The 25,099-nt window shown below is 39.5% G+C and overlaps 1 protein-coding gene across 1 annotated transcript; it reads left to right on the top strand.

Moving 5' to 3' along the window:
- Positions 1-45: 45 nt before the first annotated feature.
- On the top strand, positions 46-22,129 carry prkcha (protein kinase C, eta, a). Its single transcript, XM_078277114.1, has 14 exons — positions 46-699; positions 5,370-5,433; positions 7,721-7,874; positions 7,972-8,006; positions 8,099-8,181; positions 8,711-8,840; positions 8,940-9,073; positions 9,187-9,318; positions 9,833-10,006; positions 12,254-12,408; positions 16,109-16,247; positions 16,944-17,132; positions 21,197-21,343; positions 21,522-22,129. The coding sequence occupies exons 1-14, from the start codon at positions 349-351 to the stop codon at positions 21,669-21,671; spliced, it is 2,037 nt and encodes a 678-aa protein (XP_078133240.1). The 5' UTR covers positions 46-348; the 3' UTR covers positions 21,672-22,129.
- Positions 22,130-25,099: the final 2,970 nt, after the last annotated feature.

Below are 25,099 nucleotides of genomic sequence, written 5' to 3'. Positions count from 1 at the left end.
TCTAAACCAACAGCAGGTTGTGTGTCTGTTTGTGTGAGCACTCTGTGACAAATAATGCGGAACTTATGCGTCCTCGTTGACATGTCAATGTTGTGGCTTCCTTACTGAAACTGCACTTCTCGAAACAGCTTCAATGTCTGTGCTGTGAGGCAGGAGACTGTGGGGATAAATGTAACTGAGCGTAGAAATTGAAATAGAGTGTAATTTTAGCTATGACTTTATTAACGTTACAGCATTTTTGTTGGTCAGTGTTGATATGAAGTGGGCCTGACTGTTTTTCTCGTTTTATTTTTTTCGCTTCGTGAGTGCTCTTTACTTTCCGCGTGAGGCTAAACAAGCTTAATAAACATGAAGTTTAATGGTTATCTGAAGCTCCGGATCGGCGAGGCGGTGGACCTGAAACCGACAACCTTCTCCCTCCGCCACTCTGTCATCTTCAACAAAGCATCTCCAGCTCTGGACCCGTACATGGTGGTGAAGGTGGACGACTTCAAAATTGGACAAACTCTCTCCAAACAGAAAACCAACACGCCGACGTTCAACGAGGAGTTCTGCCTCAACGTGAACGATGGGAAACAAATCGAGATGGCAGTTTTCCACGACACTCCAATCGGATATGATGACTTTGTGGCCAACTGCATCATTCAGTTTGAGGACCTCATCAAAACCTCCAACACAGAAGAGACTTTCGAGGGATGGGTGAGTAAACCTATCAAGAGTGTTAAAAAACAATTAGGCTATGTAAACATGTTTTCCAATTATCATTACCCTAATTATGTTCCCCACCCTGGGGCCCCTCTTGACCCGCAATCCCCACCCCACTATCCATGCCAAGAGGGTAGGAGTGGGCAATACCATAACATTTGGTTTCAGTCTATTACATACATGCATTTATTTGAGAGTTTTAGTTACTTTACAGATTCAGATGTAATGTGAGATGTGCCATTCTGCATCATGAATACTTTTACTTTTGGTACCTAAAGTATATTTTGATGCTAATACTTGTGTGTGCTCAAGTAAGATTTGTAATGCAGGACTTTTACTTGGAACTGTACATTTACACTGTGGTATTGTTACTTTTACTTGGGTACAATATCTGAATACTTCTTCCACCACTGATTAAAACAAAAGACAGTAAACTAGATCTACAAGCAGTTATACGGGGTCCGAGCACCCTGGTGCAACTCTGAACCAAAGCTGTACACGGAGTATAAGGCCTTCTCAGAATATAGCTTATTAATAGTATTGATACATTGGGTATTGATCCGCCCACCCCTATCAGAGACCCAGACACCAATCAGTACTTCTATGCTAACAATACAAATTAAATTGTGCTATTATTTTAAAAACAACTTAATTGAGGAATATGTCCTATGTGAGCACACTAGCAATACATACAAAACGTAGGTGAAAGAAAGTGAAGAAGATTTTTGGGACCCCTTGGGTCTGGGGACCTTGACAAGTGGCCTACTTTGCTCTAATGGTAATCCAGTCTTGATAATAAGAACCAATAGATCCATGGATGAATTACAAAATGGGCCTACTGGCCACAATCCTAAGGGCTTAATGAGTCAGGGGAGGCCTTAAACCCTTATCCAATCCAATGTGATATTTTATTATATCCTTTTTTCTGGGTATTTTCTGGTAAAGGGACCTATTGTCTCAAAATCCACCCATGAATATATTAATAGTATTTTCCCATGTACTTCTCGATGAATACCGTATGTAGTTCCCATAGATAGATAGATAGATAGATAGATAGATAGATTTAGATTAAAAAGTCAACATAAAAAATGACAGTAGTCATAAAAAGCTTTGCAAACTCCTTTTGGAACATCACAGGTACTCTTTTCTACACAGGAATATATTGTAGTTTTTCCCATGAGAGCTTTGGCACATGCTGAACAGTATTTGAGAGCCGGTTCAGAAAACAAAACATGCTATGTAGCTCAGGGCGATGTCCACTACATATTTCACTGTCACTGTAGGTGGCAAAAACATTGCTGTTTTTTTCTGCTCGAAAACATAATTTCCTCGTATGCACAGGCTTTGTGTCTTAGTTTTGGCAGTATGCACCGGACAGGGACCGTTCATGTCATGCACTCATTGGCTCAATAGCTTTTACTGTGATCATAGACAAATGTGGTCTGCTACCACACACGCTGCTGCTGTGGCGAGGTGTTAATGCTGCTTATGCAGAGTGCACAAACAGGTGCACATTGCCCCTGCCTGCCCTGCACAGCATTTGACCTGCCTGTACAAACAAATGTATGGTGAGAAAACCACCCACACTTTGCCTTCCTAATGCACACTTGGAAGAAAATGGACCTCCTCAAAGCTCAGATGTTAAAGATCACGTTAATCTCACTTTTTTTCAGATAAAACTGCTACTTCAAACTGGAGTTTCCCTCTTCTTGCCTATTTTTATCCCTCTAGGACTATAAGCCACTGCAGGTGTTGGTGAATGTAACCTGAGCTGTCTCGGCCTGGAGCAGGCTGAGGTGGTATTGACTACGTACCACAGAACTCTCATCACATGCAGACATATTCTCCTTCATCCCAATACAGCTTTTGTCAATTGAGCATGTTTTTCTGTTTTACTATTTGTACCTTCAGTTAATTAAATCACCCAGTGAGTTTAACCTATACTATGAAGCAAAACACTTAAATTCACCAGTGAAATAACTTTACAAAGAAACATGTTTCAGAAAATAAATAAACTCAGCGTCCTGTGCCAGTAAGAACCTTACAGTACGCGTAATATAAAACACATAGAAACATACAACATTGTGTACCGAAGACAAATGTCTCAGTACCACAACTTTCTTTGTACACAAGTTAGTAACATTGCAGCATTGTAGAAATGATTTACAAAATGAAACTTGCCACCACCGCACATCCCTTCATCACCTCCCAATACAGTGTGGCAAAGTCACAGTGGCATAGTGTTGGAGAGATGAGGCATTTACATACATTTTAAACATCTGCATTCATTGAATTTTCAACATAACTCCACAAGTACTTCAAGAAACAAGCATGTGAGGTGCACTTAAGAACATTCACGACAAGGCGCTATAATTATACTTTGCAAAACAACTAAGCAAATCTTTCCCCCTCTAGCATTTACATACATTTAAAATGTGTGAAATGCATATACTTATGTAAGAACAGATGGGTATTGATGTTTATTTGAGCAGGATGAGTCCTAAATCAATTATGAATACAAAAATTAACATTACAACAACACTGATTTGAAAGGTCACCTTGCTAAAATCCAGGTGACCCGAATGGCAAAAAAAGTTCTGAAATTGTTCTGTGTGCTGATCTAGCCTTAGAGCCAGCTTTGCACACATCTTCGCCACGACCCCTAAACGCTGAGGGGAAGTGGTGTGAAAGTGTAGCTAAGCTCACCCCGTTTTAGAAGTGATTAGTTGGCTTTCTCACTTTAAGACATGAGCTTGGAGTTGTTATCTGCTAAATTGGAACAGTTTTTGTGCTTTGTTTCACAATAGAAGTGCTTGTTTCACATGTGTGAGGCAGCAGAGACTGAGGAACAAGCCTTCACACGCCCACACTGCTGCTTATCACAGCGTTCTTCCCTCTATCTGATCAGTGCTCGAGGGCTCACTGTGAAAATACTCACTCTCTATTGGTTCTTATCCAAATGTCTATTTTCACCCCTTCTGTGCACACAGTCCTGTTTGATGCACTTAAACCCCATAAAATACTGAATCTCTTAGTTACTCAACTCTTTTTAACTTGAAATTATTGTCAGCACTGATATCATCCATCTAGACATTCACCATATGACATTTACATTACATGCCATTTAGACACATGAGGCAAGTTTCCTTTGCCTCCCACCTCTTAACACTACATTGTGACATGTTTGACTCATTCTTTTGAACTCTGTAATTTTGCAGTATGTCGACCATAATCATTATTGTGGTATCTGTACTGTTGGAGTTGTTTCTCAGGCTTTAAGTATGTCTAATCAAGTCCTCCTGAGGAGCATTGAAACTGAAAGTGGGTTAAATATGGCCCCTCAACATTTTCCAGCAAAGTGTACAGTACTGCTTGCTCGACTGAAACGGACCCCATCCCCTGTTAAAAAAAAGAGAACTTCCTCCTTTGTGATACAGCATTAAGTGTTCTGCATCATGCTGCCTTCACCCACATCTACTGTATTTTAGATCAGATCGTCATCTGGGCCACCTTAATGGATAAGTTCACATCTTTTTAAAACATCATCTCAAAACAATGCTGATACGCCTGTATGCACATTGAAATAGTTATTAGCCACTACATTGTTCCTCCTGTTCCTTTCTAAAGTATTTAGAAATATCCAATAGCCAATATCTACCAATAACTCTATACGTTTATATGGACATGTACATATTGTTTTAAGAAAGCCTTGAAAAAACGGGAACATATTCTTTAATCTGACTCGTTTTGTACAGCTGAGCTGTTTTATCGGAGGAGAGAGAAATTTCAGAAATGCATTGTAGCTCTTTAGTTCTTCTATAGAGGTGGCCAGAGTAAGCAAAGGTGAAAATACCAAAATAGCATCACAGAGGACAAGACACCGTTACTGTCCAGACAGTAGAATGAAACAAGATATGAGCAGGTAACCAAAAAAAGTTTGAGATAAAGTGAAATTAACTCTTCCATAAAATGAAAGTTTCACAATGAATGGCAAATTGAGTGGCCACAATTGACACCTAATGTGTCACGGTTTTGTGCTCAGAGAGTATTTTCCAGGCGGTCGTGTATGCGTAACAAAAATATTTCTTTATTTTAGAGTACAGTGACCTAAGTTTCCACTCAGTGGTTGTCACAGGAAGTATCTTGTTCTGTCTGCCCGTTGCAATCCATATCTAGCCTCTTCTGTATGTGTAGAGCTTTTTAATGCATATTCAGACATTAGTAAGTCATTACTCATAGCTTAGCATCAGATCACCACAACCTCTGCAACCAGCCCATCCTGCCAGACCTGTTTTGTTGTCTTTCTGCCACCTTGTCCCCCCGACATTACGTACACTCTGAAGAATGCAAGAATATAAAGTTACGTAGCTTCATTTTTCTCATACCAGAGCTGAAGGACTGATGCTCAAATGTCAGATACCATCTCATATGCCTGTTTAACTGTTATTGTAACTCAAGCACCAAACACTCTTAGTTTAATAATAGAAGCATTGAATGTGCCATATATCTGATTTCCTTTTTGTTTAATATATGTTAGCTTGGGTTACATATGTTTTTTATAATAAACTTGTCTTGCTCAATTGTAGTTCATCTTAATATCTGTCCGTACTGTTTCTGCTATTTTGAGTATGCAGAAATGTAATTGTTTGTTTGTGTGTTTACAGATGGACTTGGAACCAGAGGGCAAGGTTTACGTTCATATTACACTCACTGGATCCTTCACTGATGGTAAGGCTGCTACTGTCGATGCAGCCCAGTACTTCTCCCCATGGAGAAACATCGCTCTTGCACTCCTCCTTCTCTGTTTCTTTTTCACACCCTTATGCCAACTTAGTCACTCTCCTGTCTTTTCCAGTCTGAAACACTGCAAACTGTTTTGAATAATTATCTTGAGCCATTAAATACCCAAAGTGCAACTGTGTAATAATAGAGCCTCTGAGAATAGGTGTGTGACTCAAGTAGGTAAGTATGTGTCAGGTATGCTTGATCTAGAGAATCTCCTGTGATGAGAGGTATGTTTGCTTTCCTCAGACATCAGAGGACGTCAACATTGAGGACATCTGTAGCTTAGATATGTACGTGATCTTTTAACCAATGAGATGTAACCATTTAAATAAGACAACTTAAGGAAGTGACCTTGCAGGTTTTTTGAAGCAGAAGTCTTCTTAGCTGGTGATTACTTGGCCTCCATTAAGTTCCCTTTTTTTAATCTGCTGCCACCGTGCTTTATTGCCTGCAAACCTCATGAAACACTAATATTTCATTTACCTATAAAATACATGACAAAATATTAACATTTTCAGTTTCTTTCCCACTGTTGGAAACTAGCGTAACATTTTCAAAGATTGATCTTTTTTGTTTTTAAATATTGCTGTTTTTATGATTTGAGTATGTTAAGTTTTATTATATATGTATATTATCAAACTAAACTTTCAAAAGCTCCTGGCACACACTCTGAAATGGCCTCTTATTTTGTTTTGTTTTTACCCCTCTTGACCTGAAAAAAAGTTCTGAAATCGTCACATTATCTGTGTGCTGATCAGCCTGGTCAGGGGGATGGCTGAATGGCTGCAAACAGCACTGAGTAATGAAAGCCAGCTGCCAAATATAAAAGAAAATACCAACTCATACTGATTGCCAGTGAATGCACCATTCTGGCAAACAGACCATAGTGTATTGTAATGAGAAGAAGTATTCAACAAGGCTGTGTAATAATACATAATTATTGCCCTGCTTTAGTCAATATGCACTTTAAACTTCAATTTAATGCAAACAAAAATCCTTGTTGAAACAAATATTTTTGGTGCGACGCAACAAATTAATCGGTCTATCCGATACGATAGACTATCAACCTTTTACAGAGAGACAAAGTAGTTGGGCATATGATAGAGGTTTTCAGTGTACAAAAGCACTGTGTAAAGCCCTGTCTTCACACTTCTACCACAAAAAGAGATCTGTTTGCAGGGGGATGGCAGGGGCTCAGCAAACATGTTTCCGTAATGCATGGTGGTTTTCATCTCAAAAACAGTTCCTCTACGCGTTCATCTAGCTAGAACATATAAAGCCAAGCCACGCAGTTGTGCACGAAGGTATATAGATATGCACATACATTTACACAATACAATATTAATTAACATCATTCTGAAATAATTAGTTAAATTATTGATTTATTGATCAAATGAAAATTCACTAACAACAATTTCCATCATCGATTTGCTGTTTAGTCATTTATCAAGCAAGCATGCCAAACATTTGCTTGTTCCAGCTTTTGAAATTTTGAAATGAAGATTTTTCCCGCTTTTTGGTGTTTATGTCATTCTAAATTGAGCCCCTTTCAGAATTATACCCTTTTATGTTAATCTGATGGTGCCTAAGTCATTTTTATGTAAAAGTCACATAAAACAAAATAGTTTTTCTGGATTCAGAATATTTTAAGTTGAAGTGGTCGAACTTTTTAACCAACAGCTGCCTATTTAAACCTCCAGCAAATATTGAACAACTGGTACTGTAGTTGTCGTTCAGAGCTCTACACCAATGGCTGTGGGAACTATCTAGCCCTTTATCTGCTTAGTGCTCCACCGTTCACCAGCTGGTTGCTAAATGTGTTCTTCTACTGTTCGGTGCTGAGCAGGTAGTGCACAGGGAAAACATAGCTGAAAACAGTTGCCTGTTGTGGCCGAAAATGTCGCAATGAGAGCGTACCAAAAAAGAAGAGCTAAAAGATGTTATTGAGCTCTTAAGAGTCAGGTGATAATACTTCTTTGTGGGTTTTGTTTTTTTCACAACAAGTGACTTTCACATACAAGTAGTGACGTGATCAATTGTTAATATAGAGATATTAATTTAAGCTGCTTTAAAGATATCCCGCATCCATTCTACTGTACATATTTATGTTTTTTAAAACCGTAGCTCTTATGGTACAGTATTGGGTCTAGGAATTAGTCTATGGATTTCTGACTCATTGCATTTGTTGCGCTTATTTTGTTTGAGCACGAACTTTCTGCTTTTCTGTCAGATGACGCCATAGTGAAAGAAAAGACCTTTAAGCAGTTTACAAGGAAGCGACAGGGGGCTGTGAGACGGAGGATCCACCAGGTCAACGGACACAAGTTCATGTCTACTTTTCTCCGTCAACCCACCTTCTGTTTCCACTGCAGAGAGTTCATCTGGTGAGAAAGTCAAGCAAAGGCGAACCACTGCAGCCTGCACGTAGTATCTGTGTGGACTGCAAACTGGATCTGATTTACTCTCTTTCTCTGTTCATAGGGGTGTTTTTGGAAAGCAGGGTTACCAGTGCCAAGGTGAGCAGACCTTATTTTCTGTTTCTGCCACAGTTACTTAAACATACAGACATGAGTTACGAGTTTGACAATAAGCGGTTGTTTTTCTCCAGTGTGTACCTGTGTAGTTCACAAACGATGCCACCAGCACGTCGTCACTGTGTGTCCACGCATGAAGAAGACGGAAAAAGAACAGGTAATAACAGTTTTACTGTCAGATAAGACACAACACTCCTACTGTACACAATATCAAAATGCTGTTAGGACAGCAGGATTTCTTGTCACTACAGATCATCAGATTAATAACAAAGTAATCAGTTAACACACACACACACACACACACACACACACACACATGCACACACACCTCTGATTAACACCTGCAGTGATCAGCAGACTGTACAGGTTCCTGTTTCTGTGTTGAGCTGGTCACTGAGCCAGAACACTATACTTCTCCACGCATGCTTGTTGCATTTTCACAGGTTTCTATAAATACATCTATGATTGTTTTAGCATTTGAAAATGTCATTTTTTGCTCTCTCTTACTATATTTTGCTGAGCATTACAAGTTTCTCTTCCTTTTGGAAGTTCAGAAAAAAACAAATGCTGCAATAAACAGAATGCCCCCCCCCATGACAAAAATAGGAACTAAATATTAAACATACTTAGAATATGTTCATGCATGGTTGAACATACATTGTTTACAGTATGTCTTCTCTTCATAGCCCATAAACCAAGGCTTCAGCATCAACGTCCCTCACAAGTTCAACATCCACAACTACAAGTCGCCCACCTTCTGTGACCACTGTGGCTCACTGCTGTGGGGAATAGTCAGGCAGGGGCTGCACTGCAAAAGTAAGACCTGTGTAAACATTTGTCTTTCAAAATCAGGATCTCAAATGTCCTCATTTGTCTTTTATTGAGTGCTCCTGTCTGTGTGGTTTCTCTCTTCAGTCTGTAAAATGAACGTTCATATCAGGTGCAGAGGCAACGTCGCTCCCAACTGTGGGGTCAACAGTGTGGAACTGGCCAATAAGCTTGCAGAGATGGGTCTGCAGGCTGGAGGACTCTCTAAACGCAACTCAGTGGTACAAAGGCTTAGTTTTACAGAACAAGTCAAATCTGTGTTAATTTTACTCAAAAGTGGCTTTAATAAGACAGATCTTAGTGGGGTTTTATTTATTTATTTTTTCACTGACAGGCCAAAGGTACAGGTCAGATGAGGGCGCCCACTGAAAGGAGGGAGAGTACGGACACTCAGCAGCAGACCCCTCGACTGGGCATCTCAGACTTCACGTTCCTTCAAGTCCTTGGCAAGGGCAGTTTTGGCAAGGTGGGAATGATGAGAGAGGATGATGAGAAATGCTCTCTGTAATGAAGTGATTAACCTAGGTGAACAACAAGGAAAATAGTAGAATGTGAGAATATGGTCAAGAGGCATTTAATTCAGAAATATTTTATAACTGGGGCGACCCCTAGCACCCAGTAGAGTGTGTGCCCCATGTAGGCTGAGTACTTGGCAACAGCCCGGGGTTCCAGTCCGACCTGTGGCCCTTTGCTGCGTGTCATTCCATCTATCTCTGTCCCCCTTTCCTGTCTATAACTGTCTAATTAAATAAAACCCCCCCCCAAAAAAAAAATCTTTAAAAAAAATATATATATTATTTAACTATTATTTATTTAACTATTTTCAAAAGATTTTGTAACATAACATATCAATTAGCACTTTCATCACTAGAACACATTTGCTTAAAAAGATAAACCTCATCTATTCTGATAGGATTTGTATCGCTGAATTTGGAAAAGCCTGTGAAATCTATCATACTCTGTGTATGTTGTTTCTGCAGGTGATGCTGGCGAGACTTAACGGCAAAGATCGGGTTTTCGCGGTCAAGGTGTTGAAGAAGGATATCATTTTGCAGGACGATGATGTTGAGTGTACCATGACTGAAAAGAGGGTGCTGTCACTGGCCGGCTGTCACCCCTACCTCACACAGTTGTTCTGCTGCTTCCAGACACCGGTCAGTATAGATACACTCATACATGCACTTGTGTCACAATACAGTAAGCTTTTAATGTGCATTTGGCAATTTAACACAGGTAATGTTTTAATCTTAGAACAAACACCATCTCCCTTGCCTTCCTGAAGAAAGTTGTGGCATAAATGAGTGCTGTTACTTGAAAAAAGCACATTGCAAACTAAGAGTGTGAAACTCTAAAACACCCTTCATACTGTTTTTGGAACATTCTTGGATGTAAGGATGCCTTCCCATCCTGAATTGCTAAAGATGAGGCTGCGCTGCATCTTTGAAATAATATGCAGTATTTTTCTTCTTCTTTCTTTCAGGTATTTTGATTGTAGTTAACTTGCAAACAAGCACCTTGCAATGATCATTTAAAAACATGAAAGTCATTACCCAGTTTAAATACCTTGCATTATTCAAGATTAAATAACTTACTGCCATATCCACCACAGTTGATTTGGATTTTGTTTTGGTGCGCTCAACAACAACAAACCATATAATCACATAGTACACACAAAAACACACGGCCACAATTACAATACATTATCAATACAGTAGTGCAACCATGTCCTTAAAGTGACAAGTTAAAGCATTGGCATGTTACTTTTCAAAATACCACTTTTCTAATACCACTATTTTTCAGAATCACAACAATATAAACACACTGTGTGATAATAATTGACAGTTCTCTTCTATGTTTTTACAGTGATGTCTTATAAGTCTTTATATCCTTTAGATATTTCTTCTAAGCACCACAGTACTTTGGTGGTCTAGTTTGGCATGTGGCATAGTTTCCATTCTTACAACCCTGCTTACCAATCAATATACTGTAAATACAATAAAAAAATGCATATTGTGAATGTTAGTAAATAGCATGCCATTCACTTGAGTGAAATATCATGTATGACTCCTCACACTGTTGTCAGGTCTATTAATTTGGACCTTCACATATTGCTTTAGTTTCCTCTTAGTACAAAATGGCTAAGGATGTTGATTTCTTTTGTATACTAACCACAGAAACGGCACAGTTAGACACACTGTAGTGTATACAGTTAATAGTGTGGAATTAGTACACAGCATTGTAATGCATACAATGGTCAGCAGGTGGCAGCAGTTTTCCAATGTTGTGCCTGAGAGGGTGTCAGGGAGTGAAGGAAGCTCAGCTGGCAGAGCTGTTCTTCTTGCACAGACAGGACACTTCTAATCTGCTTTCGTTGTTTGAACCGCCACTGACCTACTTCACTTTGGATTAAAATAGAGCAGCACGAAGTGAAGTATTGACTCAATGACACTGCTCCCCTGACCCATTCAAACCCACACATAATCAAAAAATAGCCTTTGTTCCACCACTGCACCTTTCACCTTTTTTAAGGTGTCTCGTCGCCCTTTTCCTTAGCAGGTCATCATTATAAATTACTTGAAATTTTCTCCGGAAAGCACCTTGAAAAATTTCTACAATTTTCTCCAGCGTGATTTTTGAAACGTGAGTAGGTATGGAAAGAGTGGGAGAGGCGATGAGGGGCGATGTGTTGCGCATGTGGTGAGGTGGAGTGGGTACGTTTTTTCTTTTACCAAATGCTGTCGTTCAACACGGCAATTAATCATCAGATGCTCATCTTAAACATTTAACAGCAAATTAAATCCAATCTCACATCGCCAGACATCTAGCTCATCAAGTTCACAAATTAAATTAGTAAACTTTGGAAATGCCAGAGGCAGCAATCATTGGCTCTGAATCCCTTTACAGCTATGCCACACACAGAGTGTTGCCTGCTTTACTTGTGCAGCACATTCTTATTAAACATTATAAATCTCATGGTAAATACAAGACCACTCTAAACCACAGAGCAGTTAAACGGAGTCAGCTGTGGCTGAATGTCCTGATCACTTCAGGAAGCTTTATAAGAAAATCTGCACATCACATTCTCCTGCCGTGTTTTTTTTCTTCCCTCTAGGCTCTCATTTTCTAGATCACATCTCAACCATAGCCGGTAATGAGAGAGAAAGATTTATGGGTTTGATCAGTATTTCTTTTGCCCCGCTGACTTTCAACTTCGGTTAGTTGCACAGGAATCCATTAAACAGACATGTGAAATTTATGAGAAGCAGACATGTATCATCCTTGAAGCAATCTCAGCATGTTCATGGTCATGGGCTTTTGGACTGTAATAACATGGGAGACTCTGTGAGGCTAGTGTGGTTTGTGTGCACGTGTAATTGTCATCTCCTTGCTTCCTTTTGCAGGACCGTCTCTTCTTTGTGATGGAGTTTGTGAATGGAGGTGATCTTATGTTCCACATTCAGAAATCCAGGAAGTTTGAAGAGCCGAGAGCACGTTTCTACACAGCAGAGATCACCTCCGCTCTCATGTTTCTCCATAGCAAAGGCATCATCTACAGGTCTGAGCAACACGAATAATAATGGTCTTTGCTGTGCCAAATAGAGTAGAACATATTTGTGCACAGAAAGGTCTCCAAAGCTTTATGTAATAGTCTACTGCAGTAAGTCTCCTGAGTCCTAAAATGAGTGCTAAAATAGTAGTTTAAAGAATGTAATATTGTTGTTTACAAATTAATTTCAGTTTACTTGTCTGTCTTTGGCAAATTGTCCAACTTTATTGAAAGTAAAATACAAAATCTATGGAATATCCTTTTAAGATGGATGTATTAACTGTGTTTATTCAGCCATTATTTCCTCACTTCCTATTTGATCAACATCAGTGCAGTTTTTGAAGCCATCAATCATATGCTGAGTTTGCCCCTGTGGTTTTATCATCATCTCAGCCTCCTCTCAAAACTAGTGTTATCCCTTAATTATTTTTTCCCATTAAAATTCTCCAAGCAGCTCTCGCAGCGTAGTGTGTTGCAGCCAGTGACTCGGGCTGTACATCCAAATGTTCAGTTTTAAGCTCATTATGACCTTTATTTTCCTCAAGGCTCATACCCTATAATAGCAAGCACAGTGTAACAACAGATTGCCAAAGAGTGCTTGCTACAACAGCATGGTTACATTTTGTGTGAACCACACTTTTAATGATATAATTTAAAGTTCTGATTTTAATAAGATATTTAAGGATATTCTTTTAAACCCTTTTAGGATGCTGTTGTATACTTGCAGGGAGTAGCTGGCAGAGCAGTGTACTCGCTGCCAGTGCATGATGATAAGGAAGGGGGCATCATGTGCGCTAAATCCTGAGTTATATTTAGTGGTCCAAGTGTTCTATGTCAGCTTGCACCACATAGCATGACTGTTAGCTGAAGAGGTCACACGCAGTTTGCATGCTACAACAAAAATAAGGAGCCAAAGAGCAGCTTGCACATCAGGCCACAGTAAGAAGAGCAGCGCTCATGCTGCCTGCTTAAAATAAGGCTGTAGCCTTAGTCACTGTGTTGTGTAATATGCACATCTTCTACTAGATATCTCTCAAGATATATTTATCTTCGCTTGATGTGAAGCTTTGCTTTGAAGCTTCTCAGTTGATGAAGAAGTTTAAAGATGTGTTTTTTAAAACGCTCTGGTTATTCATGATATAAAACACATCTAGTTTTGTTGAAGACTAAATTTCAAAGTATCGGAACCCAGGCTGGCTGTCTTTTAACAATTGTTTAGTCTGCAGGGGGTAAACACAGTATCATGAACAGCTGCTCAATGTCATGTAATCCAGTACAAAGACCTGCAATAAGCACTGCCTTTATGAGGCTGAGTTGTGTTGGCACTGTGCCAGACAGGTGTTGTATTGTGGTGTCTATTTTTTTGTCTTTACCATGTTAGAGAACAAATCATATTAGGAGGGAACAAAATATTTAAAAAAGAATGGATTTTAAAAAAATCCAATAACTTTATCCAAAATCTTGTTTTAAGAGTGTTTTAATTGATCTTGTATAACAAGACACTGCTAAATTGTGACTAGAACCACAGTGGTTTAACCTTAAGTTGATGTGTATTTGTATAGATTTCAGAATGCCATTGTAGTTTGTCCAGATGTATTCTTACTCTCTAACCTCCGTCAGAAAAAAAAAACCTGTTACAGTATGTGCGTCAGTGTTTGTCTGCACTTCCTCTTCTCTTCTTTGGAAATTTTAAATTAGTGCAACTCTGTCCTTCACCCAGTTAGTTGTACTTGTAGTGTGATAAAGTTAAGTACCTCAATATATTGGATAGCACACTGCTATGCCACTGTCTGACTGACCCACATCCGATAAAAGAGGTTCAAAGTCCAAGTCAGACTTGTCTTTCCGGTGTGTTGAGGTGGGTGGATGGAGCACAATAACACTAGTTGCAAAGGGTTATTTGCATAGTGATGTGTGATCCTGTGTAGCTCAGTGATGACAGCATGGTAGTAAAATCATTAATTTCTCAGTAGACACATTCATACTGGAATATATTCACCAATAGTACTGGAAAGGGCTTTGGAGCATGAAAGTGTTTGCGAAATAGCAGAACTGGCTGTATATCACAAACACCCACTTAAACATAAATCAATTTATTGGCCTCCACAGTTTTGGTATTCTATTTGTATTAAGCCTGTACATGCTCTAAACTGTGTATTGTGCGGCTGAGTGGTCTTGATAAGTAACCAACAGAGTTGCTCTCTTTTGGCCCGTTTGTTAGACTGCGAGGACAGTCACGCTGAATATGTGAGTCACTGTTACACAATTGGCTTACGTTGGAAAAGAGCAAACCAGATTAATCAAACCAAACCCAGTTTTGCTTGACCAACAGTCTAACTTTCTTGTTTGAGAAAATCACTCCGGTTCCTCCTTATTTCTTTTTTTGCTGAAAGAAACCGGAAAAAAGAAAATCTGTTCCTTTTTAAAAAGTTGTATGCATCTCCCAAATGTAAGTTGTGCTGTTACATAGTATCTCCTATCCAGCTTCAGTCCATTTCTGTAAAATGACCTTGGACTAAACTTGGATCACCTAATTAGAGCTCAACTTCAGAGCTCACACTCTGAAAGTTTAAGCTCTCTGTCAGATGACAAAGCACCAGCTGACATGAACACAGAGGAGATCTTTTCCATCGTTTTGTTAGGCAGGCACCCACATGCACAAACTGCTCTGGGGAAGAGACTTCCACTGATATTACAATACATTTTCTTTTCAATTCAATTAATAATAAGACATTATATAATCGCTTTGTGGAGACTTAGCAGGTTGTATATTATAAGTGAGTAATTATTATGCCGACATGGTCATTTATCAGTTCCACAACACAGAACACTATGACATCTTTTTCAATCTAATAACCTTAGTAATAAAAAAAGTGTGATGGAATAAAGTAAAACAGGGTAGCTGGAGAAATTCCACCTAGCTCTTCTGTAGGTCCTTTAGGGATACAATTTTTAATTTGATAATAAAAGCAAAATTATTAATTTCAGCGGTTAAATCTCCAAAATCACAAATCACATTTGCTTAATACATTTTTTAACAACATACAAAACATACAACTTGCAACATGAATACCCCCCGCCCGCTCTTTGTCATCACCTGCCACCCAGACAAAAATCAAGAAAAGATGACATAGTAACTACAATATTCAAGACCATTCAACAAAATAGTAACAAAATAGACAGTAAACCAAATACACATATGTATAAATAACACCATAAGCCCATCCCAAATTGCATAAGTAATTAACAAAATAATAACAGTAGTATAACTCTAACTTAATTTACTGATTTCCAATGATATCTGATTTCCAATGCTTTAAGAATAGGTTCTAAAAAAGAAAAACAATACATGTAGCTCAGGTTTAGTCTCGCCTGGATTCAGAATAAATATTCAGATCACTTTTTACTTCTTGCTGCCATTGAACGGTTAGGGAGTTTCACCACAGAAGCTTCACAGTCGTTGGAACCTTCTCTTTCTGTCTCGCCACAAATGTCTACCTCCATCAGATAAAATTAGAAACAACACCAACAGGGTGCGACTGGAGACTGAGCACAAACTTGACATTTTAGCAGATGTTGGCACCAGTTGGACTTTGTTGGCTTATTAGCTTCCAGCTGTTACTATTTCCCATTCATGTCATCTGGATAACAATGCCCCACCACAAATATCTTATTTTCTGTTTCTTTCTGTGTTCGTCTTGCCTTTCAGGGATCTAAAATTGGACAATGTTCTTCTTGACAAAGACGGTCACTGTAAACTGGCGGACTTTGGCATGTGCAAAGAGGGCATATTTGAAGGCGTGGCCACAGGAACTTTCTGTGGGACCCCGGATTACATTGCCCCTGAGGTCAGTTTCTACACATGTGCTTAACAAACCTACTGTAACTTTATACACATACAGTTTCAGACCCATATCTACTAATAATGACAGACATTTGGATCCTTTATCCACCCAACCTGTGAAACAGGACATTTTCATATATTTTGGTGCCATTTTATATATTTTAGTTTTTAACATTAACCGATTGCAGCAAAAAATAAATTCAAACACATTTAGCTTTCTGCAGCCCAGGTCGTCTGAGTTCATATGATGCAGTTCTTAGTCCCATCCTCTCTCCCTCACACCACCTCACTATAAACAAACACTGTGGTCACTCCCCGTCACTCCAAACTCCCTCCTGACTTACTGGAAGTCAGCGTACCTGTGAGGTCAGCTTGTGAAGGGCTCTGTTGACTTGACAAGCCCTGATCCCCTCATCAGAATGCACCTTTACAGACATGCTTGGTTTTCATAATGAGGGATTAAGATGGTCTGTGTTCTCAAGTTTGAGAGATGTTTCACTGACCAAAACTGTGTGTCTGCATTTATGAAAGGGTTCTTTGCTGTCCTCAACAGTCAACACTTGCTCCTCAGTTTAGCCTCACTGGCAACACACTACTACACATGTCTACTAGCTGGACTTCATGGAGTGGTTTTAAAGTTGCTGTAATGCTCTGTGCTGTGATGGTTAACTTAATGGTATGATGTGACATGTTTCCACAGATCCTGCAGGAGATGCTGTATGGGCCCTCTGTTGATTGGTGGGCTCTCGGGGTGCTACTGTATGAGATGCTGTCAGGACACGCTCCCTTTGAGGCTGAAAATGAAGATGACCTCTTTGAATCCATCCTCAATGAAGAGATTGTCTATGCGTCTTGGCTAAGCGCAGAGGCAGTGAATATACTCAAAGCTGTGAGTCTGTGTTTTTAAAGTTATTCATCCACTGCAAAAGTTGCATATTGGATAACAATGGATGAAAGCCAGGTGTTACTGTAGTCTGTCTTTTTGGCAGACATTTATCCTCCTCACGTTGCCTCTGTCTGACTTATTCACATTACACAATTGCAGGAAATGTATATGAAGTTTTTTTTTTAAACTTAACTAATGATACAGGAAATCAATGTCTCACTGGACTTGTGACCAGCAGAAAAAAAACAATAGCCAACATTTACTTAAGACCAATTCCCTGTATTACTGGACAGAGTAACATGAGCCTTCCTTGTGATATATTAAGACAGCAAAGGTTAAAACAGCTTTGCTCTGGATTTCTGTGATCAGGGTTTGTTATTTGTTGTCCTTCAGACTGACTGACACTCTTTGACTGCAGACTGACTAGCAGCCCTATGTAGCTCTGGCAGCCAGCTGTTTGGCCCGGGTATCCTACATAACTATATTAAGGCATGGTCCACTGCCCAGCCACAGCACACAAACTATAAATATGATGACACTTCCTCCCTCCACTTCTCCCCTCTTTGTAACATGTTCTCCTCCTCTTATCCTTGTTGTTATTCCAACATGCTTGAGGTAGCACAGGACCGATGATCTCCCCTGGTAATTTGTGTCACTGCTGCCAGTGTCACACGTAAAGTAAAGATACATGTGCTGCTGCTGCTGCACTATTTATACTGAAGGTTGATCCGTTGCAAGGTTCCCCTCTTTCCTATAAACACGTTGATGGAGTTCAGTTGAGTTTGTTGAGAAAAAATATTTTTTAATAATAACTTATTTTAGTGGTTTGTATAAAGATGCTCTATTAACAGGTGGACGTTGATTTTCAGATTAAGCTATTAATAAGGTCTGAAATAAATAATTACTTTAATTGTTGATTAATCAGTTAATCATTTAATCTATATACTGTCAGAAAACAGTATACAATGATCCCCTTACCCCCACCAATACATTTCTGGAAGAAACTTGATACCGTAATTCGGCAGTATATTTGGAATAATAAACAACCTAGGCTAAAATACTCTTCCCTGCAACGTACCACAAACATGGGAGGCCTGGCCCTCCCCAACCTTAAAGTGTACCACAGAGCCTTTAAGCTACGGGCCCTCAGAGTGTGGATGGACACCTCATCTACAGTCCCATGGAGAGAAATAGAGCAAAACCTCACTGGAAGTCTAGACTGCAAGACCTTGCCTTTACAGCTGTGTGTCCAAAAAAGTGTATGCTGGCCTATGGCCCTATTATCACCAACACATTGACCAACTTTAAACAGGTGGAGGAGCAACTACGCTACACCAATAAGTGGAATTTGAACACCCCAATTTGGCACAACATACACTTAATGTCTGGTAACAAACATTTTGTTTATAACCAGTGGAGTGACAGAGGTATTTATACTATAGACCAGCTATTCAATGATGAAGGTATGTTTTGAAGACCTGAGAGCTAGCTTTGAGGTCCCTAGGACATCCTTCTTCCTTTATCTTCGCTTAAGATCAGCCCTAAAATGTTATGGAGTGCCATGGGGGAACAGTCTTGAGATGCACCCAATCATTAAATGGCTTGTTGATTCTCCTGTGAGAGGATTAGTGTCCAGGATTTATGCTAAACTGATGCAAGTATCCGTAGGAGAACTCCCAATAGTAAAGAAATGGGAGTGAGAGCTGAGCCCGGAAGGGAACGTAATTAATTGGGAGACAGTTTGGGACATTTCCCACTGTTCCAAGAACCCAAATCACCTGCAGATCCACTTCAACATATGCCATAGGACATATTGGACTCCTCAGAAGAGATACGTCTCTAAAGCCATTCTTACTCCCTATTCCACGTTCTGCCAACTTGAACAAACTGGAACTTTCCTGCACATGGTCTGGGAGTGTGAACAGGTGCATGAGTTTTGGAATAAAACAACATCAATATCTGATGTGATAGGATGCACTGACCCGATTGTTTTGTTACTTAATGATGGCTCTAAATTACACCTACTTGGGAGACAGAAGAAAATTTGGCTAGCTGGCTCAACCACGACCAAGAAAATGATAGCTCAGCGCTGGCTCCCCCCCACTCGCTTTGTATAAAACAGTGGTTGGCATATTTTCTAGACATAGTTATGCTTGAGCTCTCTACAGCAAGGATTAACAAAGCCAAATCATCAACTATAGACCTATGGAAAAATGCAGCAGCACAAGTATCAGTCCTAATGACCTCAGCATCACAAGAATTAGAGGAGAGCAACTAGGCAAGGTGTGATTTCTGTTTTTGTTTTTGTTTATTTGTTTGTTTTTGTTTTCCTCGAGACCGCAGAGGGTGGGGAGTGGGAGAGGGTTGTTGTTCTTGTTCAATTGTGTTTGTCTGTTCTGTATGTTTAAAAATATAAAATCAATAAAAAATTGATCTTAAAAGAAAACAGTAAAAGTAGTAAAATGTCATCACAATTTCTCAGAGCCCAAAGTGATGTCCTCAAATTGCTTCTTTTGTCCAACAAACACTCCAAAACCCAAATATGTTTGAGTTACACTGATATAAAACACCCCAAATTGCAGCAAATATTTGATATTTATGCTTTATAGATTACTTAAATGATTAATCGATTCAAAATAGTTCATACATTTATTAATTTTCTGCCAGTTGCCACATGAATAATCCACAAAGTTTTAGCACTAGTATTAATTTCGGATTGCTTTGTGTGTTTCTTCTGGTGTAGTGCAGAATGTAGAAATGCCGACATGGCAGGTCTGGTGCTGAGGATGGCACAGCTGACGTGTAGCCATGGAAAGATGGCATCAGCGTGCAGTAGTTTTTCTTAAGTTTTGTGGTCTGTGAGCTCCTGAACTGATTGACCCCTGCTGGTCTCTCAACCTCAGTTATTTCCACTTCAAGGGCCAGACTGATGTAATGGGATGGTTTAAAAAAAAAACAATCAGTTTTAACCCATTAACTACAAATCACGCTATCAAAGTGATGCTCGCAGCAACAAATCCCTGCATGCAAATGCATACACTTAAAACTATGTTTCTTCCCCCAAAAAAAGATGTCTTGATGTTAACAGCGATGTGTTACCCATGTCGATGCAGGATTCAAGTCTCTGCAAGTTGATTAATGTGGTGTTCTTGCATTTATTGACAACAATAGCTGACTAGACGCTGCTGCATCGATTTGTTTGTTTGATTTGTATGACGTCTCTCTAATCTCCTTTCTTTTTCTCTATGAACTTAGTTTTGAAGAAGAATCATGTGGTGTTGTTTAGGCCTCTGGTAGTTAATAATGTTTGGAGCTGATATAGCAAGACATATTGAGCTTTCCAATGACTTCGGGTTAATCTGGCCACTGTCACTGTGGAGACGGAGGCCCGTCAGTTTGTTGTACCCTAGTCTGAATGTCACCGCCAGCCCTTAGGTGTGCACAGACTCCTCCGCCAAGAGAGAGCTGTCCATAACAAATTTTGTTTTTTCAGTTTCTTCCCAGAGGCAAGTTAAAACAAAGTTTTTCAATTTAGAGTTTGTTTTGTTTGGACCTCTCCCTCTGGCCTCTACCACCCACCACTACTTTGGTAGCAGAGAAACCGTTCAAAAGTTTCAACAGGTGATTCACTGTTCTATTGTTTTATTGTTTACAACACCAGGACGTTAAGACACCATAGTTGCACTTTATTGAATCTGGCTGAACTCTCTACGACTTCAGCATTGTAGAAGACGCCAGATACAATCCAGGGTGTGTGTGTGTTTTTTTTGTTTTGTTTTTTTTATGAGTTGGGAGGCGGGGATTGACTGGATGTCGTCCTGGCTCGAGTCCAGTTTGGCATTACTCCCGAAAGATTCTGGTCTGATCTAGTTGAATAGCATGCCATATTTCCTCATTATGTAAAGATCATAAATATTCTCCAGAAATTCACTGATTCCAAACTGTTCGATCCTAGTTTGTTGTTGTTGCTCTTATGTGTTATCTTTTCTAGATAATTACCTGATTTAAATTGTTTTCTTATTTAGTCTTAAGTGTCTGTAAATTCATCCATCTTTTGGTTTTTACAGTTCTTGACCAAAAACCCAGCCCGGCGTCTGGGCTGTGTTGCCTCAGAGGGTGGAGAGAGCGCTGTGACCAGCCACACCTTCTTCACTGGCATTGATTGGGAGAAACTGAATCGTAGAGAAATGGAGCCACCCTTCAAGCCCAGGATCGTAAGTCACATGAATGACTTAATTGATAGCATGATAGTGTGTGTGTGTGTTATAAATGATAATGAAGACACTGAGCAGACATTAAGCAGTGATTGACTTTGTCTTACCTTGTGGCTGCGACAGTGCTTTTTGCTAAAATGTTGCTGCTGATGAATAATTCTTTATTAATCCCCTCCAGAAAACACCAGAAGACGTCAACAACTTTGACCCAGATTTTACTCAAGAAGAGCCCACCCTCACGCCCATTGATGACCCTCTGATCCCTTCCATCAACCAGGAGGAGTTTCGTAACTTCTCCTTCACCTCCCCTGAACTGCAGGAGAGCTAAGGGCCTCCTCATTGATTCGTCATTCATGCACTTTCACTCGTTCTCAGTGTCTGTGTCTTTGTCTCAGACAGCTCCCAGTGGTACGTGCAGTATGATGCTGTCACATTCCCCAGAGACATGAGGGTGCAAAGTGCCAAGGAATCAGCCAAACACACGCTTGATAAGAACCAGGGCTGCACCTGATAAACTCTTAAGCACGCCTGTAATTCCCGAAAAAGTGGCATGTGATCATCTTTTGAATGACATTTAGCTTTGACTATGTTACAGCTCAGTTGGGAGACATTCATGCAAGTGTCTGTGTGGAAATGTGGTGTATTTGACTAGTTGGTGTGTTGTAAACTTGTTTGACAAAGTGGTTTGTACAACCTCAGAATTGTATTACATATATATTATACATTTTGTTCTAGATAAGTTCGCTTCCAGTTACTTTAAATGAAAAAGCACTTTTTGGAGCATAAGGGCATGGTTTGTGTTTCTTTGTTTTTTTGCTCTAGCACTTTCCAGAGAAAGGAAAAAATCCGAAGTCCGTTTTAACCAGCCTGACAGAGATTCCCAGAAAAGTCCAGCTGCCAGTTAAAATCCGGGAAGGACTGAGTGAGCAGATGAAATAGTTTTTCAATGATGTGACCCTACTACTCATACTCACAGACCAACATATACTGGCTAAATGACATGAAAACTTTACAAGGATGATTTGTCTAAATAGCTGCAGTCAGTTTCAGATAATAGCAGATATTGCAGTGTATTATTTATTTATTTATTGAACACACTCTCTAACAAAAACTTGGCATCCCTCTCAATAGTTTTCCATGTCATTTGATCAGCCAGGCATGTTGAGAATTATTCAACATTTTTATTTGAGGTAAAAGATCTGTAGTGATTCACACGGACTGTGAAATATCCCAAAGTTTTGAGATTACCCCACACAGTTGTCCGAGCCAGAAGAACAATGCTAGTAATATCGTGTTTGGCAATTGTCTAATTCAATTGAGTATTGATGCGTCTGAAGGTTTCTCAAGACTAACAGTCAGTCTGCTGCTCTCTGCTTACACACACACTCTCTTTCTCTCAACAAACACAGAGCCTTTGAAAGCTTCCAGCTCTGTGGGCAGACTGCTTGGGTAATGAGAGCTCACACAGGGGCATTTTCAAATGTGCAAATCCAAGAAAGTTATTGAATATTTTCCCTGCTTAACACTTAAAACACCATCACTGTTAGAATATAAAATTAGGATAAGGTAGACAGAGGGAGATAACTAAAAATGTTAATCCTGCAGTACATTAACATGGCCAACATTAGTAGTTCATTTTGTAATTGTAAACCAGTGGAGAATAAACAGGAAACCACACAGCGTTGTTGCTGTCGCCTTTGATAGAAACACGAAGACAAGAATCATGCTTTTGGGACACTTTGAGAAGCATGAACACAATACAGTATGTGTTGCTGGTAATATAAATTGAAAATGTTAAAACAACAAAGGAAAAAAAGAAACTTGCATTGAAAGGAATTTTGTGTTCCCTGTACTGAACCTGCCTAGACATGAACAGCCGACCTTACACAACGGAGATGGACTCTTCCTGTTAGTTTGAGGGCGGAAGTCTTCAGACTCAACACGACATCTGTTTATCTCCTCAGCCCCCTATCCTGTGGAGGATTGTGTGACTAAATACTGTAAATTGGTGGCTTCAGATACAAAAATGCCTGTGTATAATCTGAAACTGAAAGCAGTTCTGCTATGCTTTTACAGCACAAAAGCTAATGCCAAGGTACGTTTACTTACAAAAACTACATTTTAATGAGTGGAGGCCAAGACTGCAGCAAAGCTCTTCAGTCACTCACTCATCTTCAATCTCTGTTAAACAGCATTTCAACTCAAGATTTAGAAGTGCATTGATCTCAGGGACTTAACAGCAGCCAGCTAATCTACTTTAAGTTTTCCCTAACAAAGATGGGTGGTGTGTGCTATACAAAGAATGGGACATTGGATTAAATGACTTGTTTACCCATTAACGTGGCCCCGTTTGGCAGCTTTCCTCAGGGAATGTCTGAATGAGAGGAAAGATCGAATAGCCTTGTCTCAGCTTTCATTACTGAAACTAACTGATGGCTGCCAGCAGTATCTCTACACTGCTTGATTGAATCAGTGTTTGACCCCACTGTCCTGCCTGTATGATTGATAACCCCGAAAGTAGCAACAGATAATGAAAAAGACTCTACACAGCATCACCTATAGTGCGATTCCCTGTAGAAATCTCAATTTTTGTCACTTGTTGAAGTCTTTGTGCATCACCACAAAATAAGGTCTGTGTTCTAGGTCATGGTTCCTACCCTGTGTAGGAATTGACTCAGAAAGCACAATCAAATCAGTCAATAATGCAATCTTGTACAACAATCTTTCTTGTACATTTCAACATTTCTCTTTCAAAGCTGTGTTAATGGTTTTGTTACACAGCAGAGAGTCCCTTCAGTGTATTTTAATTTAACTTCCAAGACGTAAAAAAAGTTTTTGCCACAACAAAAACCTGTAGGTGCTCATATTTTTGCACACTATAGTACTCAAATACTAATCTCACAACGTTTGCTCTTGCAGAGATTACTGGCAGGGCTCGGAATATAACAGTGTTTGAGGTGGTACCGTGTGCTCACCTTTCTGAAGTGACCAATAGCCTAGAAAAAGGTGTGGCTATCACCTGAGACAACTTCCAGACAATTGTAAGGGTTATTCAGAATGACTAAATAAGTAAACATGAGTCATTTTTTACAATGACCTGGAACACTCAATGTTGAATACAGACAGTCATTTCTGGTTAAGCGCAGCTGCTAGCATATTATAAGAACCCGATAAATCCATATAGTATATGCTATGCTTTTCACAGATTTTTTTAGTCACGCACTGATTATAGGCCTAAAAAATAAATTCACAAAGCTACACAATGCCTTCTCTTTCTTTTGCAGCTCTGACACACACATACACACACACACAGACATGTTGTGCTACCCAGCCAACAGTTCTGGGAAGTGACAACCAAAGCTTTGCTTAAGTTTGCCATAGCCAGATGTAACAACCAACATTTAAAGGACTGTAAGGCAATATAGCAAAGAGGAAATTTAATGAGGAGTGAATTCTGAACAAAACACTGATTTTGGGGGTTTAATATGGGGGAAATAATGTTCCTAACATTTTTCTCTTCCAAAGCAAGAGCTGAATCACAGGCTATGTTTATAACTGCCAAACAGTGGTATGGGAGGAGGAGCCTGACTGGAGATACATTTCCAAACCACTTCAGGAAAATCACCAAAACCATCTGTAAGCCAGTGAGTGTGAAGTAGATTCTAGTTGAAATCCCTCAAATGCACACATCTTGGTCATGCTAAAATGTTATTTTGTGCTGGGTACTGGAGAAAATATAAATCTAAAACCGTTAAT

The sequence above is a fragment of the Sander vitreus genome, chromosome 20 (assembly GCF_031162955.1).
Source record: "Sander vitreus isolate 19-12246 chromosome 20, sanVit1, whole genome shotgun sequence".
NCBI classification, from domain to species: domain Eukaryota; kingdom Metazoa; phylum Chordata; class Actinopteri; order Perciformes; family Percidae; genus Sander; species Sander vitreus.
The sequence above is the reverse complement of the archived record's forward strand: the minus strand, read 5'-3'. Positions and strand labels throughout refer to the sequence as shown.

What these genes read in the sequence shown, in the direction of transcription:
- prkcha (XM_078277114.1), top strand. Translation starts at nt 349, where the DNA reads ATGAAGTTTAATGGTTATCTGAAGCTCCGGATCGGCGAGGCGGTGGAC. An exon ending in GCAGGGGCTGCACTGCAAAA is followed by an intron (nt 8,841 to 8,939) that starts GTAAGACCTGTG and finishes TTCTCTCTTCAG; the next exon opens with TCTGTAAAATGAACGTTCAT. An exon ending in TCTGCTGCTTCCAGACACCG is followed by an intron (nt 10,007 to 12,253) that starts GTCAGTATAGAT and finishes TTCCTTTTGCAG; the next exon opens with GACCGTCTCTTCTTTGTGAT.